The 16,546-nt window shown below is 35.6% G+C and overlaps 1 protein-coding gene across 2 annotated transcripts in view; it reads left to right on the top strand.

The window, feature by feature from the left end:
• Positions 1-16,546, top strand: part of LOC115957050 (phospholipid-transporting ATPase 2) — a 33,207-nt gene that overhangs the window by 10,214 nt on the left and 6,447 nt on the right. The window contains exons 2-17 of one of the 2 annotated variants that reach the window (XM_031075291.1): positions 778-992; positions 1,473-1,686; positions 3,345-3,461; positions 5,271-5,363; positions 5,481-5,655; positions 6,628-6,794; positions 8,323-8,427; positions 9,171-9,268; positions 9,361-9,503; positions 10,426-10,522; positions 10,682-10,791; positions 10,878-11,042; positions 12,743-12,897; positions 12,981-13,061; positions 13,271-13,391; positions 13,981-14,087. In XM_031075291.1, the coding sequence (XP_030931151.1) occupies positions 868-992; positions 1,473-1,686; positions 3,345-3,461; positions 5,271-5,363; positions 5,481-5,655; positions 6,628-6,794; positions 8,323-8,427; positions 9,171-9,268; positions 9,361-9,503; positions 10,426-10,522; positions 10,682-10,791; positions 10,878-11,042; positions 12,743-12,897; positions 12,981-13,061; positions 13,271-13,391; positions 13,981-14,087 (2,073 nt within the window). In that variant the 5' untranslated portion in view covers positions 778-867. Of the gene's footprint in view, positions 1-777; positions 993-1,472; positions 1,687-3,344; positions 3,462-5,270; positions 5,364-5,480; positions 5,656-6,627; positions 6,795-8,322; positions 8,428-9,170; positions 9,269-9,360; positions 9,504-10,425; positions 10,523-10,681; positions 10,792-10,877; positions 11,043-12,742; positions 12,898-12,980; positions 13,062-13,270; positions 13,395-13,980; positions 14,088-16,546 lie in introns of both variants that reach the window. The other variant, XM_031075290.1, reaches the window with a different exon arrangement.

The raw sequence follows: 16,546 nt of genomic DNA, 5'->3' as shown, positions 1-16,546 counted from the left end.
TATTTATTTTTAAATGAATTAAATTGGTATTTAAATAGATATATACATTGAGAATAGTATGTTGTTAGATTTTCCACTAAGAGATACATGTTATTTCAGCTTACAAATTTTCTCATAGAGTTATAAACCATGCACCACATGCACATATGTAGCCTGACATATTGATACCGCTAACTGAGCTCCAAGAATGACTCTGTATAAACTGTGTTTTGAATTGAGGTCCTTCTCACAATTTATGTCTAAAAAGTGAAAATTTGTAGATACATTGCCTGGGTAGGGGGTACCCACAAAAACTCTCTTAATTTGTGCATGCAAGCAGTTGTTAAAAGACATTAGACACAGCTAATATTAAGTGTGCGTTTGGGAAGCGCGTTTTGCACTTCCCACGTCCACGTTTTGCTCTTTTTTTTTTTTTTTGGGAGCAGCGCTCATGAACAGTGCACCAAGGCATATGAACAGTAACCGTATAGTGAATAGTAATTTTATTATTATTTTTTTATTGTTTTCAGTTTTCAGCAAAATAAGTGGTATCCAAACGCACCCTAAAGTTACATGTTGTACCTTGTTTAGATTCTCGAAAGTAGCATCATGATCCCTATGCTGAATATTGGTATGCAAGTGGCCATACTATTGTTACAATTGCAAAGAAGTAGAAACATACCATGTTCATAATGTTTATTGTGAGCTTCTTTCTTGTGTGCCCTAAGTAGTACATGCCAGCTATGTGTTATATGGATGAAAATAGTGATTTTTGCAGTGTTTGGTTTATTTTGGCAGGATATGAAGCTATGAACTTTAATTCTTGTGGTGGCTTCTGTAGTGAACCTGCAGAATAGTTAAACATGATCAGATGCTTCTAGTTCAACAATGAAGCGTTACGTTTACATCAATGACGATGAATCAGAACGTGATCTTTACTGTGACAACCGCATATCAAACAGAAAATATACTTTATTGAACTTTATCCCAAAAAACTTATGGGAACAGTTCAGGTGATTCTTTAATTAATGCTGTTGATTTTATGTTGGTTCTCATCACAACTTCTGTAGTAGTTTGCTTGAGTAAAATTGTGAATATTTTGTAAAAATCAAATTCTCTCTCTCTCTCTCTCTCTCTTGGACTTGTTTATACTTGTTGTATGCCTGGAGATTATTTAGCCATGATGTGATGGTTCATTTCTTGTGGTTGACTGTTCAAACCATATATTTTTTGAGCATGAGCTGCACACATGTTAAATAGACTCATTTTGGACAGTGTTGTTCATTTCATGGCAGTTCATCTTTCTCTTGTGCGCCCTTTGGGTTTTTTTTTTTTTTGGTTGGTTTTATGCTCATCACTACTTTTTTCCTTATTTCATTTTCTAAATTTTGTCTAGTATGATTTTATGTTTGAATATTTTTTTAATGGTTTTCTAAAATTATTTTTCCTCTTTTCTTTAGTTTCCTAATTAATTTTATTTCTTCTATTTTCAGCCGGTTCATGAACCAATACTTTTTACTGATTGCTTGCCTTCAGCTATGGCCGCTTATTACTCCAGTGAATCCTGCCAGTACATGGGGTCCCCTTATTTTTATTTTTGCAGTCTCTGCAACAAAAGAGGCGTGGGATGATTATAATAGATATCTATCAGACAAGAAGGCAAATGAGAAGGAAGTCTGGGTTGTTATGCATGGCATAAGAAAACTTGTATGGAAACTTTTCCTAAAACGCCTTTCTCTTTTTTGTGGTTTGATTTGTTGTTTATGTTTCAAATTGAAATGAAAGAGCGAAGTTAACTTGCTCTGTTGGCAATTGATCAAATGGTTTGGCGTGTCCAGCACCTATTGCTCTATTCTGTAGTTACTTGATGCATGTGTTGTAATTAATGGTGGGTAATTAATTATTTATTGCTCTACTTTAACAATAAATAATGGTAAATGAATTCGTTGGTGTGCTCCCAGCCTCTTACCCAAGGATTATTTTTTTGGGGGGTGGGGGCGGGGAGAGGGGGTGGTGGAGGGGGGGAACAGATAGTAGATACCAGTTGAGAACACCTGCAAAGCACGCCATTGGTTTTCTGGTTATATGTATTTCACAAAACATTAAGTTACACTTTATAAAGTAAGGGGTAGACATGAAGGTTCTCCTTGCAGACATTAAGTTGTGTAAGAAGGAAACCCCTGTATATCCTGCTGCTACATCATACTCTACATCTTAGTAACTGAGTGAAGAGGAACAGGAAATAGGGATAGGGGGCCTTATTGCCTCAACCCTCTAGAGCTACCAAAATGGGTTACCGATAGGCAATATGGAGAAGTTGAAGAATAGGTAAACTTAGTCGGTGTCATCAATGATTAAAGGGATATGATTGCTTCATAATTCTGTTTCTTGATTATGTTATAATAGTGATACTTAAGGTTTTCACAATTATGATAAATGAATGGTGGGTATTTTTATGAGTACTTTTTTTTTTTTTTTTTTTCTTTCGGGGACAGGTAATAAGAATTTCATTAAAAGAACTAAACATCGTGTTCATGATGGACAAGAAACAAATACAGATAGTTCAAGAACTAAAGCTAACAGATTGTAAGAATTCAAAAATTGAAATACAATACGTAAAACCCCAAATATGAGCTCACTGAAACAAAGTACTGAAGAGAAGAGATTTTAAGAGATCTAAGGGTTTCTCATTGTCTTCAAAGGTATGGGTATTATGTTCCTGCCAAACTAACCACATTGAACATGCCGGGACCATATTGCATGTAGTTGACTGGTGCTTTCCAAACTAATTCCTCCAACCAAAAAGAAGAGAACTTACTATTTTCGGTATTACCCACTAGATCCCAAGCACCTCAAAAACTTCACTCCATAAAGCATGAGAAAACTTACAGTGGAGTAGAAGATGATCTACAAATTTCCCATTACAATGACACAAGCAACACCTATCAACTAGGGATTGACCTTTCTTAACTAGATTATCAACAATGAATATCTCACCCCTAACTGCTATCCATAAAAAGAAAGACATCTGTTTAGGTTCCTTTGCACGCAAAATGTATATCTATGCACAAGTATTTTTATGAATACTCATTTGGTAAAAATAGCATTTTTAGATCATTTGTTGGTTCCTAACTATGAGATTTTTTTATTTATTTTTTTTTTAGATAAACTAAAAGAGTTAAATAGACTTTCTGCATAGAAACTACACGTTATTTAATGAAGGCGAGAAGGTCCAATGATATAACTGTTCAACTAGATTTTGTCTAATTAATACTTTCCTGGATTAGATATATGTTCTCATTTTTTCTTAAATTTTGTGAATCTAACCTTTTGTTGTTATCTCTTGGTGGTGCATTGACTTGTAGGTCCAAGCGCAGGATATTCATGTAGGTAACATTATATGGCTCCGGGAGAATGATGAAGTGCCATGTGATCTTGCTTTGATTGGTACCTCAGATCCACAGGGTGTTTGCTATATAGAGGTAAATCTGCTGCTCCATATATCATTCTGATTGAGAATTTGCCTAGGTTGATGTTATCAGCAGTCCAATCATTTTATTTTACATTTTGTTTCTGTTATTTAGAAGTGTTCCCTGATTATAGAAAGTAGAACAGGAAAGTGAAAATAGAATTCTACCATGTATTCAAGTGAGCTCAAGTGTGAGTTATGTTTGCAAATTTCTGTTTTACAAAGGATTTGGACTTTCTCTATCCTCCCCCCCCCCCCCGGTTCCTGTTTGGTTTAGCTTAGTTTCATCCTAAAAGAGAATGTATAGCTTTTTGAAGTCTCAACCTTTTTAGGTACAACTATACTTTTGCCAGCTTAATTTTAAGCAAAATAAACAGATGAAAAAAACTAGGTTCCTACTTTGTGTAAAACAATTTTTTTTATTGGTAAGTTACGCATCCGGTGGGTCTTGAACCCATGACCTCACCCCTCTACCAATTATTATGGTATTATAGGAGAAGGAAGTGCTAGTTGGGCTATAGCTCATTTTTGCATTAAAAAAATCTCACCCTCTAACCAATTATTATGCGAGAAGGAAGTTCCAGTTGAGTTATAATTCATGGGAGCATAAAACAAATTTCTTAAACAAAAACTCAAATTCTCATTGTGTAAATTAAAAGAAATAAAAAGAGAGGCATGAATAGAATACCATGACCGACCTTGACTAATTTGTTGAGGATCCATAGCCGACCCCAAAATTTGGGACCAAGGTTTGTTGTTGTAGTATTACATTGCTGGGTATTCCGTATTATTCACTACTTTACAGTGTCATATAATTACTCCCCATTAGGAAAGTAGCAAGCAACCATGATTATATGGTGCTCGTGTGGTCAATATGGATTTTGGTGCTTCTTTGTCACCAAATCAGGTTGGCAGACCTTATTTGAACTTTTTCTCATGTACAACTGTCCCAAGTCAACTGTGATAGCAGAAAGGGGCTGGGGCTAGGGTGTCAGGTCTAAAATGTGGTCGAGCTAGTTGGAACGGGGACAAAGCTGCTATCTGACCTCGTTATGCCATCTAGTCTACATCTATAATTCATTAGGTTTTGGTCAGATTGATGGTGCTAGGTAGTAAAGCTAAGTATAACTTTTCAGTGATGTTACACTTCTTGTACATTTGATTTGCATGATAGTTGTGCCTTTTGATCTGATTGAGAAACTAAATGGCTGGCTTGTCATTTGGACTGTGAGATTGACAAGATCATGGCAAATTATAGACCAGTATGCTTGTATTGCAAGTTGGGCTTGTTTTGGGCTGAGCTAAGTATCGTTCAAGGTCAACCCAAATTAAGTTATGGGAATACAAGTTGAAATGAAGGTAGGATGGGCGTTGGGCTCATTTATTTCAATTTATGGCTCAGCTATTAGGGTTCCTCTTTTCTTCTTCTCTTTCTTTGATTTTATACCTCATATATCTGACAAATTTACAAGGTTCTGCAATTTCTGAGGAAAGATAAATTTCTCGTATTTTAATAACTTTGAATCTATGATTGAGCTTAAATCTTTTTTCATTCTTTCTATGCTGGATTGGGCTAGAGCTCTTCAAGCTTTCTCTTGTGATTCTTTTTTAGATTTGTTAGAGCATTGTTCTTTGAAATGTTGATGTTGGATTTTCTTTGTATACCCCTGTATACTTGGAAGTTTTACTGCTTTAATAAAGATTGTTACTTATCAAAATATGTTATTTTGTGAAGGATGCTAAATGTTAGTATTGAGATTTCTTTTTGGTTGGATGTCCTTTAGAAAATTTGTAAAATTTCATGATGTAACGTGCTTAACAGACTGCTGCCTTAGATGGTGAAACTGATTTGAAGACAAGGGTTATACCCTCTGCTTGCATGGGAATAGATTCTGAACTATTGCATAAGATCAAGGCAAGTTTCTTGTAAATTATCTTAGATGGAAGATTTGTTCATCATTTATCCTTATGTTGCAACTTGCATTATTGGTGGTTAGTATGTTCTTTTCTGACACTCTCTTTTTCTTAACAGGGTGTTATCGAGTGTCCTAGTCCAGATAAGGACATTAGGAGATTTGATGCAAATCTGCGGTTGTTCCCCCCATTTCTTGATAATGATGTGTGCCCTTTAACAATAAAAAACACAATTCTCCAGTCATGTTACTTGCGGAATACAGAGTGGGCTTGTGGAGTAGCTGTCTACACTGGCAAGTTCTTAAGAATAAGAAATGTCTTATAGCCAATGACGTATCAGTTTATTTCTGATGTGCCCCTTATTTTTAATCCTTTTTGAAATTTAGAGAAGTGAAAATAAAGAAGTAAACACAAGTCAAGATGGTTATTTAAGCCGCAAAATGTATTTATCTGATATGTTCTTTCTTCGAAAAGATGGAGCACAATAAATATGTAATATAGAGTTCTCTGTGTATGGCAGTGAGCGATGAAGTAAAATTATACCTAGAGCTATCTTAGTGCAAAAAATTTGATATTGACTAAGTCTAGTTTTGTATTATAGCCTTGTAGGAACTTTAAATTAGGCTGGTTCCATCCATCCTTCTTTTCTCAGTTGTATACTTGTATATGACAGTTGAGGTTATGTTGCAGGGAATGTGATGGGCTACGATATGAATTAGAACTAAATGGGATGTGAGTTGTTTAGAACAAATTGATAGGTGGTTAGGCTCCTCTGCAAAGAACCCAAAGCTCTCAAGGAAAAGCTCTCAAAGGCTTATTTTCATTCACTAACAAAAGACCTCCTTTATAATGGTTGTACATGGATATTTATAGCCTAGGAGTTAGTTATTGGTGATGACATTATCCATAACTAACTAACATATATCACATGCTAGAATACAATTTTAACATATTAATCACATGCTATATTTAATATAGCACATGGCTTCTACCTACGCTATACAATTTCCTTAATTCTCTTTATTTGTAGCTATTTGTAAGGAATCTTGGGCACACAACCTGTATACTTAAATACTTCATTGATTCCTCTTTTGTATCTTTTCTTCTTCTTTTTTCATAAATTTTTAATTACCTAAAGATATATATAAAAAAATTGCTGTTGGTGTTTTGGGACAATTTCTGAATCCCATGAGTTACCATGATGGTATTGAGAGCAGTTGCAGCTATTGCTTGATTTGTGATTTCTGCATATTCTACTTTTTCAGGCAATGAAACCAAGCTGGGCATGTGTAGGGGGATACCTGAACCAAAGCTTACGGCTATAGATGCCATGATTGACAAGTTGACTGGAGCTATATTTGTTTTTCAAATAGTGGTTGTTATTGTTCTTGGCATAGCTGGTAACGTCTGGAAGGACACAGAAGCAAGGAAGGTACATCAAAACTGACCTTTTGCTCTTGATGAAGTTCTTAGAGAAGAGTTTACATGTCTTTCTAGCATGTGTAGGATGTCTTTGTTGACCACTTAGCATTTCAATTATCCAATAAAAAACTCTCATTGAGACTTCCTCATCTTGTTGAAGACTTGCCCCTGATGGCAAGAACTTCATAGCCACTGCTGGTTTATTTGCAACTTGTTGGTATGGCCTTTTATAAGTTGTGCTACTGATTATGATGACAACCAAATACCCTGCATGTTGACATTCTTTGGCTTCTGAAAGGACCTATTTACTGTTATTATTTAAGTTGACCATGAAATTTCCAATGGGATTTTGGATTCATGGGTCCAGAAATTCTGTGTAATTGCTGAATTTCTGATGTAATGTTTGTTAGTCAACTTGCCCTTGAACTGATTCTTTGCTATACTTTTCCTTTGATTTTCATAATATGGAACATGATTTCTGCACAATATGGTGGGATTGGGGATGAACTCTCCAGCATAATTAGAATTATAATGCATACTTAATGGTCATATAAAAGTTTTGATTAAATGTGGTGAGCTCCTTCATATTCCCATACTTCATTTTTATTCTATTGGCTAATATTGTGGTTCTTCATCCCCCCCCCCCCCCGCCTCCCAGTAAAACTAACCTAAATAAAAAAATGATGGTAATGTGGTTAATATAATGATATGCCAAGATTGAAAGGATTCCCATAAAATAACAATAATGTATTTTATATAATAGTTGAACTGATAAGATTTAAAGAATAGAATTTTGAACTATTTTTGACATGGTGTGTCCAATTACTTGTACCCAATTTTGGATCCTTGTTCCCAAGTTTTGAACGTTAGATGAGTCAGACACTTAAGACACATATCTTCACCTGAATTCCATACCCAAGTGATTTGGAATCAAAGTGAAGTGGTTTGCCTGTACATGTTGAAACAATCTTGAAAGATATAAAAAGAAAGGATTCCCATAAAATAACAATAATGTATTTTATATAATAGTTGAACTGATAAGATTTAAAGAATAGAATTTTGAACTATTTTTGACATGGTGTGTCCAATTACTTGTACCCAATTTTGGATCCTTGTTCCCAAGTTTTGAACGTTAGATGAGTCAGACACTTAAGACACATATCTTCACCTGAATTCCATACCCAAGTGATTTGGAATCAAAGTGAAGTGGTTTGCCTGTACATGTTGAAACAATCTTGAAAGATATAAAATATGGTGATTTTATTACTTTATTATCGTACATGTTCCTTTTTGTTCTTGTTGGTTTTGTTATTGATGACTGTCCCCTTGTTGCAATTCTTCTCTATTCATTCCTTCTTTTTTAATCAATTTAAATTTCCATTTCTCCATATTTAACTGCTGATTCATGTCATTATCTAGAAGCATGTTGTCTTTCTGCTTGAAATCTGAATTTTAAATTGAGTTTTGATTTTAACTGTCCTTATAGATCTGTTATCATCAAACATATACTCACCTTCTTGGTTTTTTTTTTTGGGTAGCAATGGTATGTTAAATATCCAGAGGAAGGTCCATGGTTTGAACTATTGATTATCCCTCTTCGCTTTGAGCTTCTTTGTTCCATCATGATTCCCATATCAATTAAGGTAAGCTGTTGCATATGATGCTAATAACGTTAGATTGTCTACATTCTCACTATAATGGTTTGGAATGTTTGCTATTATTATTTAACACAACCAAATCTTATTTTTCAAAAATCCAGAAATAGTTGAACTTTATGCATTTTATGGATGTTCTGAAGCCTAGAATGCTGTTCCTTTGTTTTATGGATAATTTGGCAAGAGCATATTTGTAGAACTTTTTGTGGTGTCAAGTGTCCAATTCATAATATCAAGCAATTGTTGCTAAGATGTTTGTTTGAGTGGATGATTGTCTTAGGAAACATCCCTTCCTTTTCTTTCTTAGAGTTCTTAGTTAGCTTGCATTTGACTGTATAATTTCTCTTTTTTGAAAATTTTGTATCTGTACTTTTTACTGTTGCTGAATGAAATTATTTTTAACTATAAAAAAAGGAAGAGTTTGGAAGAGAGAGAGAGAGAGAGAGAAATAGGGGGTAATTCAATTTTTGTGGTCTTAATGAAAATACCACTTACGTTGAAGACCCTCTCTTATTTTAGGTGTAATATTCCATATAGAATAGATCCTTAGCATTGCATATTTTCTTGCTAGTGCTAGATTAATGATGGGAGACCATAATAATAACTTGAAAATTTTTAGTTAAGACAATTTTGCTTTGATTGATTTTCTGGATCATTATGAGATTGTGTGGAGATGTTAAAGTATAGCCATTACTAGTAATGAGAAAAACTGAAATGTTTATTTCTGGCAGGTATCCCTGGATCTTGTGAAGAGCTTATACGCAAAATTTATTGATTGGGACAACGAGATGATTGACCAAGAAACTGGTACTCCATCCCATGCAACAAAGTAAGTGACTTGAAAAAAGTTTCACCAAACTTTACCATATGAAAAATGTTGTGTTGAATATATCTTTAGGAGGTGTTTGTTTTATGTGGCAGTACAGCAATAAGTGAGGACCTGGGACAAGTTGAGTACATTTTAACTGACAAAACTGGTACCTTAACTGAAAACAAAATGATCTTTAGAAGATGTTGTATCAATGGCGTTTTCTATGGAAATGATAGTGGAGATGCTTTAAAAGGTTTGGTTCTTTGCAGTGTTGGAGCTCTTTCTTTTTTTCTTGTTTTTCTGTCACATATAGTTGTTTTTATTATTATTATTTTTTTTCCATAAGCAATATCTGTCACATTTAGTTGTTGCATTGCAAACTTTTTCTCAATATATTATGTAATGCACAGTGAAATCAAAATTGGGTTTCAGGATATATAGATAAGTCAAAAATTACACCTGGACACTTGTCAAAGAGTAATCACTCTGGATTTTTTTTAGGGTTTTATTTGTGTCATACAGTTGAGTCGCCTATATAGAATCATGTTTATAAAAAACAAAACCTATATAGAATCATGTATTGAAGAGTTCGGTGATGTTTTAGAATATAGCAAAACACATACATTCTTTCTCTTGATTCACATCACAGCCAAATTTGAGGGGTTTTTTTATTTAAAATTTCTCTATGTAGAAAGTCAATGCATGAATGTTGATTTTTTCTTATATTTTTAACCCCAAGCACTTAGTGCTGATTTAAGTCAATCATTGCTGTGTTAATCTAATGCTCTAGTCTGCTGTTATTCTTAAGCTTTTCATGATTGGTCTTTCATTATCCTTTCCATCCATTTCCTTGCTTTGACCAAATTATAAAGTAGTGTTTTTGTTGGATTGAGTTACTTGACCATGTGCTTCACATGGACATGGTTACTCAGTGGAAAATTCGCTTGAGTTTGTCATGCTATAATCCCTTGATTTGTCCAATCAACTAACATGATGGACAGAAGGAAACATTTAATGAAAATGCAAGTGTTTATACTAATGCATGAATTATCAAGCTTAACTTGTCTTATTTGCTGGTGTATTTATTGATTCTCTTTATTTGTTCTGTCCGTTCTAAAAACTCTTTTAGATTGCAAAACTTTGTACTCTGATCAGTTCCATGCTTTGATACACAGATGTGGAGCTTCACAATGCAGTTTCCAGTGGTTCTCCTGATGTTATACATTTTCTTACAGTTATGGCAATATGTAATACAGTTATACCAATTAAGACGTGAGTATAGTTTCATTTATGGTTAAATTCCTGCTGGGATTTTGGGATCTATCTTAGATTCAAATCAAGGAAACTTTCTACTTTTGTCTGCTTTAGATGTACATGCACATATACTATAGTTTTGAAATATTTCTTGTCTGTTTCTTCTGTTGCCTATAGCAAAACTGGAGATATCTTTTACAAGGCACAGTCTCAGGATGAAGATGCTCTTGTTCGTGCTGCTGCTCGGCTGCATATGGTTTTTGTCAATAAGAATGCAAATATTCTTGGTAAAATTTATTTGCCTTTTGCTGTAATAGAAAGCATGTAGCAGATAGTGAGGGTGATGATATGGTTTACCTTAAATTTATTGCAGAGATCAAGTTCAATGCTTCAACAATTCAATATGAAGTCTTGGAAACTCTTGAGTTCACTTCTGATAGGAAAAGAATGTCAGTAGTTGTAAAAGATTGCCAGAATGAAGAGATCCTCCTTTTGACAAAGGGAGCAGATGAAGCTATTCTGCCTTTTGCATGTCCTGGTAAACCCTAGCTATTGATGATATTCTTAACTCTTTCAGAAGGATTGTAGGAAAGCATTATAAGATGTGTAGCTAGGGAGTTCCTTCCAAATTCATGTTCCATATGAGAAACAAAATTTATTTATTTATTTGTTCGCTCATTTTAATGAAGAGAAACATGAATTTGGTACTGAATCACTCCCATTTGGTTAGTAAAAGCTGTGTATTTTTAGGTATGGAATAAAAGCACCAAACCATCAATTCTCTCACTCTTGAAGTTGATACTCTTTTTCATTGGAGGGAGAGAGTAGCAGATGCTACTTTATTTAAATAAATCTCCTTAGGCACCTATATTAGGGGTCAGAAATCTACATGAGCAGAAACTTGTGGTTTTTATTCTTCCCAGGAAAGGGAATAAGCAACTCATTAAAATTAGAGTATGGTGCAGTCTAAATTGATCCGTTTAGAAGGGCAGAGTCGAAGTATAGAGTCAAACAAGTAGGTTTAATTGCGGGTCAGAGCGAACCTATTTGAAGTGCTCATTTTGTCCTAGGTTGTCTACAAGTTTAGTACCCTAATGTCATTGCATAGGTATTGCGGTCTCAGGATTAGGACCCTGCATGGTTGCTGTTGACAGTGTTGTAGCCTGCTTTTGTGTTGCATTCTTGTTGCTTGTGATGTTGGACGGAAGAGACAAATTAATTGGGCTGAGCAGGAGGGGAGAGGGTGTTAAAATTGAAGGCTTTGCCATTCCTTTGTCTGAGTCTTGGCAAGGTAAATTTGGGCGACATCACAATATAGATTTTTGGAGACTTGTGCCGCATTGCTTGATGTGGTGTATTTGGAGTGAAAGAAATGCTAGATGCTTTGAGGGATTTGAGCAGTCCTTGCTAGAGATTAAGTCTTTTTTCTTACATACTCTCCTTGCTTGGAGTGTGACTCTATCGCATTGTTCTTGTTTTTCCCTTCATGTTTTACTTGATCATTATAATTTTGGTTCTTGATTTTTGCCCCCACAGTACATCCTTAATGTTGTGGTAATTTAATGCAAAGTTTTTACTTTTGTATGTTATTTACGAACTTAATCATGTCTTTTTTAGCAAAAAGAAGGTATTGGATTCACCCAGGGGAAAATGGGGATTTGGGAGGACAAGGCTACTTCACATTATGTAGTCTACTGTTACCCTTCTGATTGGATGATTCATTGTATTTGCTTGCATATGCCTTATTCTTTTGCAATGGAATGAGTTATGTTCATTACTAAATATTATTGGCTGCTATGATACCGGGGCTCTTTTTTGACTCATAAAAAGAAAAAGGTGGTGCTCATTAATTCTTGCAAGGCTTGACTATTGTGTGAAGATTCTAAAGGTGAACCCCCACCAGGGGTGCCTCAGTGGTAAAGGAGAGTGTCTGGACTAACTTTAAATCCAGAAGTCTTTGGTTTGACTCCTAGCTAAGGCATTTCTCGATTTACCCGATGCCTACTTAGTGGGGTGTGTAGGCATCCGGGGTTTTACCCCTCAGGGGTGGTCCCACTGGCCCATAACTTGAGGGGGTTCCTCAATATAAAAAAAAAAAGAAGAAGAAAGATTCTAAAGGTGGATTCTAATAGTAATTTTTTGATCATTTAGCTGAGAATACTCGGCCATTTGTATTAGTTATCTAAAAAATCAAACCAATTTAAATTACTTACTCTGCTAACCCTGAGTTTACTTCAGGACAGCAAACAAGGGCTTATTTTGAAGCTGTGGAACAGTATTCTCAATTGGGGCTGCGTACACTATGTTTAGCTTGGCGCCAATTAAAGGGAGATGAATACAAAGAATGGTCTTTGTTGTTTAAAGAGGCTAACAGCACCTTAGTTGATAGGGAGGTAAGATGTACATCTCAATATTCTAGTCAAGATATATCCAAGTATATCGACTCGTGGTTTCCTCAATTTTCTTACTTTTGCAGTGGAGAATTGCTGAAGTCTGCCAAAGGTTGGAACATGATTTGGAAATTCTTGGAGTTACTGCAATAGAAGACCGTCTACAGGTGAATATCTGTAGTTGGAAAGTTGACGTATATTTTATTTATTTATTTATTGCATGAAATTTCATTCTTTTTGATCCTTGGGGTGGGGGGGTGGAGATGGGATATGATTTTCTACTTATTATCCACAAGAACCAAAAATGAAAGGGAAAAAGGAGAAAAACCACTTATCATCAAATGTTGACTTTATCCAATTGTTTTAAAATTTTCAGGATGGTGTACCAGAAACAATAGAAACACTAAGAAAAGCGGGGATAAACTTTTGGATGCTGACTGGAGACAAGCAGAACACTGCCATACAGATTGCTCTCTCATGCAATTTTATTTCCCCTGGTAGTTGCTATCATTTTCATTCGTTTCTTGTCTTATCCCTTTTTTCTAACAATGTTCTACTATTTGTCTTTTAAATTTTGAGACACATATTCATGCAAATGAGAAAAGTCGTGATCAAAGTATCAAGCTCTGTGTGATTCTCTTGTTGCAATGCTTCACCTGCTGACTTTAAGTATCTGGGTTTCTATACTTCTGTCCATCCATATACCTGTTTGACACACAAATGGTCTTTGTTTTAACTTGTGCTAAGGATCTAATTCCAATTTTTCTCTTTTTGTTGAATTATATAATGAAGTAAATTTATGAAAATTGGAAACTAAACCTAAAACTTCAAAGGATTATGTAACATTTATGTTGGGTTCTTAATGAGTCCTTGTATTATTGTTCGAAATATTTCCCTGATACAAATGTCTCTAACATGAGTGTTGCATAATATTCTTTTAATTGGTGTTCTTGGTTTATCAGGTATTACAACATGAGTGTTGCTTTTGAAAGCTCTAGGAAGACTGAAACTTTTCATTAGATATAATTTTATGACATTACCAAATATCAGAACTATTAATTGTTGCATTTTTTAACGAATTGACAGAGCCAAAAGGGCAGCTTCTATTAATTGATGGCAAAACTGAAGATGAAGTTCGTCAAAGTTTAGAGAGAGTTTTACTCACAATGAGGATAACAACGTCAGAACCTAAGGTACAGCTTTTACAGTCTGTCAGTCAAATTGAAATTCAGTCATGAGTTATTTGCATCCATTGACACTCTTGGGAGCTAAGGTAATAAACTGTAATGATTAAATGATATATATCGGTATTATAATACTACTTGCTGTATGAACTGAATTTGGATCTATTGAAAATGTGAATCGTAACACAATAAATGAAATTGAGTTCGTGGGTGTTTGTGCATAAAACCATGACACCTCAAATTGTGTGGTTGTAATTTGACTAGTCCTTTTAGGATATATCATAGATGTGGCTAACACTTTCCTTGGATCATGACAAATGGTATTAGGGCCAACTTGGTGATGCCATTTTGACTCAGGGGCATTGCAAAATAATGTGGGCCCTTACAAGACGTTAGGAATTTGAGTGAGGGAGATTTGTGACACCTCGAATTGTGTGATTGTCTGGATTTGGATTGTGTATGGCATTGCACAGGTTTGTGTTGAGTCTTATATTGGGCATGTTTTAGGTGGATTTGAGCTTCATAAGTGATAACGGGGAGTTCTAATTGTAAATTGATTACTCCTTTTGGGTATTGCATAGATAGGGCTAGCGCTTTGCTCACGTCATGAAAAAAATATTCTAATGTCTTTTTAGAAGTATTTGGGGCTGGGATAGAGTCTTTTTTTATTATAGAAATATTTGAAACTCTATAATACTATGTGAAATATGACTCCAGAGTTTATCCCTGTTGGATGTGAAATAAGGGGATCCTTTATCCCCGTTGCTATTTGATGTTGTCATGGAGGCTTTGAGCCGTATGTTGGATGTGGCTGCAAATACTGGACAGTTGTCGGGATTTTATGTAGGTAATACGGCTGGTATTTCGATGATGGTGACTCACCTATTATTCGCAGATGACACCCTTATTTTCTGTGATGCTGTCCCTAATCAGTTAGTTATTTTAAGGGAGATATTGACTAGATTTGAGGAGGTTTCAGGTTTAAGAATTAATTTGGGGAAATCAGAGATGATTCCAGTTGGAGATGTGCACAATCTAGATGATCTAGTGGGATTATTAGGGTGTACGCATTCTTCCCTTCCTTTTAAATATCTGGGCCTTCCTTTAGGTGCAAAATTCAAGGAGCTCTCAGTATGGAATCCTATTTTAGAGAAGATGGAGCGGAGACTAGCAGGTTGGAAGAGGCTTTATCAATCTAAAGGGGGTAAGGTAACTCTTATTAAAAGTACTCTTCCTCCTTACCTACTTATTTTCTTTCCATTCTTCCTATTCCAAGGAAGGTGGCTAATCGCATTGAGAAATTACAAAGAGATTTTCTTTGGAGTGGTATTGGTGGTGATTCTAAATTAAACCTGGTGAAATGGGCTGAGGTTTGTAGGCCTGTGCAGGTTGGGGGGCTAGGTATAAGACATTTGAGAAATTTTAACTTTGCCTTGTTAGGCAAGTGGTTATGGAGGTATGGTATAGAGACAGATGCTTTATGGAGGAAGGTTATAGAGGCGAAATATGGGAATGTTTGGGGTGGTTGGTGCACAAAAAAGGTGACAAGTGCATATGGTGTTAGCCTTTGGAGGTATATTAGAAGTGGCTGGTTGATCTTTTCTAAACTCCTACGGTATGAGGTGGGGGATGGTACTAGAGTGAAGTTTTGGAAACATGTGTGGTGTGGGGATTGTACCCTCAAAGAGGCTTTTCCAGAACTTTACTGTCTTAGTAGGGCAAGAGATGCTTCGGTGGCAGAGGTGATGGGTTGGTCTGGTGGGAGGATTCATTGGGATGTTAGATTTCGTCATCCACCTCAGGATTGGGAGCAAGAATCTTTTGATCGGTTTATGGGCATTGTCTACTCTTCGACTGTGAGGGGGGTTGGCCCTGACAAAGTTTGTTGGAAAACAACTAGGAGTAGAGGTTTTGAGGTTAGAGGATTCTATCTTTCTCTCTGCCCTCCTACTCTTACTTCTTTCCCTTGGAGAATGGTGTGGCAATCGAAGGTTCCTACAAGGGTAGCTTTTTTCTCATGGTCTGCTTCCTTAGGTAAAATCCTTACAACAGATAACCTTCGCAAAAGGCGTATTATTGTTCTTGATTGGTGTTATATGTGTAAGAGGTGTGGGGAGTCGGTGGATCATCTTCTTCTTCATTGCCCCATAGCTTTTGAGTTATGGTCTTTGGTGTTTTGTTTGTTTGGAATTCACTGGGTTATGCCACATAAGGTAATTGAGGTGTTTGAATCTTGGCAAGGTAAGTTTGGATGTCACCGCAATATAGGCCTTTGGAGACTAGTGCCGCATTGTTTGATGTGGTGCATTTGGAGTGAAAGCAATGCTAGATGTTTTGAGGGATGTGAACGGTCCTTGCTAGAGATTAAATCTTTTTTCTGTCACACTCTCCTTGCTTGGAGTGTGGCTTTATCGCATTTTACTTGTTCTTCCATTCCAGTGTTATTTGATCATTGTAATTTTGTTTCT

This window comes from Quercus lobata, chromosome 8 (genome assembly GCF_001633185.2).
Source record: "Quercus lobata isolate SW786 chromosome 8, ValleyOak3.0 Primary Assembly, whole genome shotgun sequence".
In the NCBI taxonomy this organism is placed as follows: domain Eukaryota; kingdom Viridiplantae; phylum Streptophyta; class Magnoliopsida; order Fagales; family Fagaceae; genus Quercus; species Quercus lobata.
This window is presented reverse-complemented; position numbering and strand designations above follow the sequence as displayed.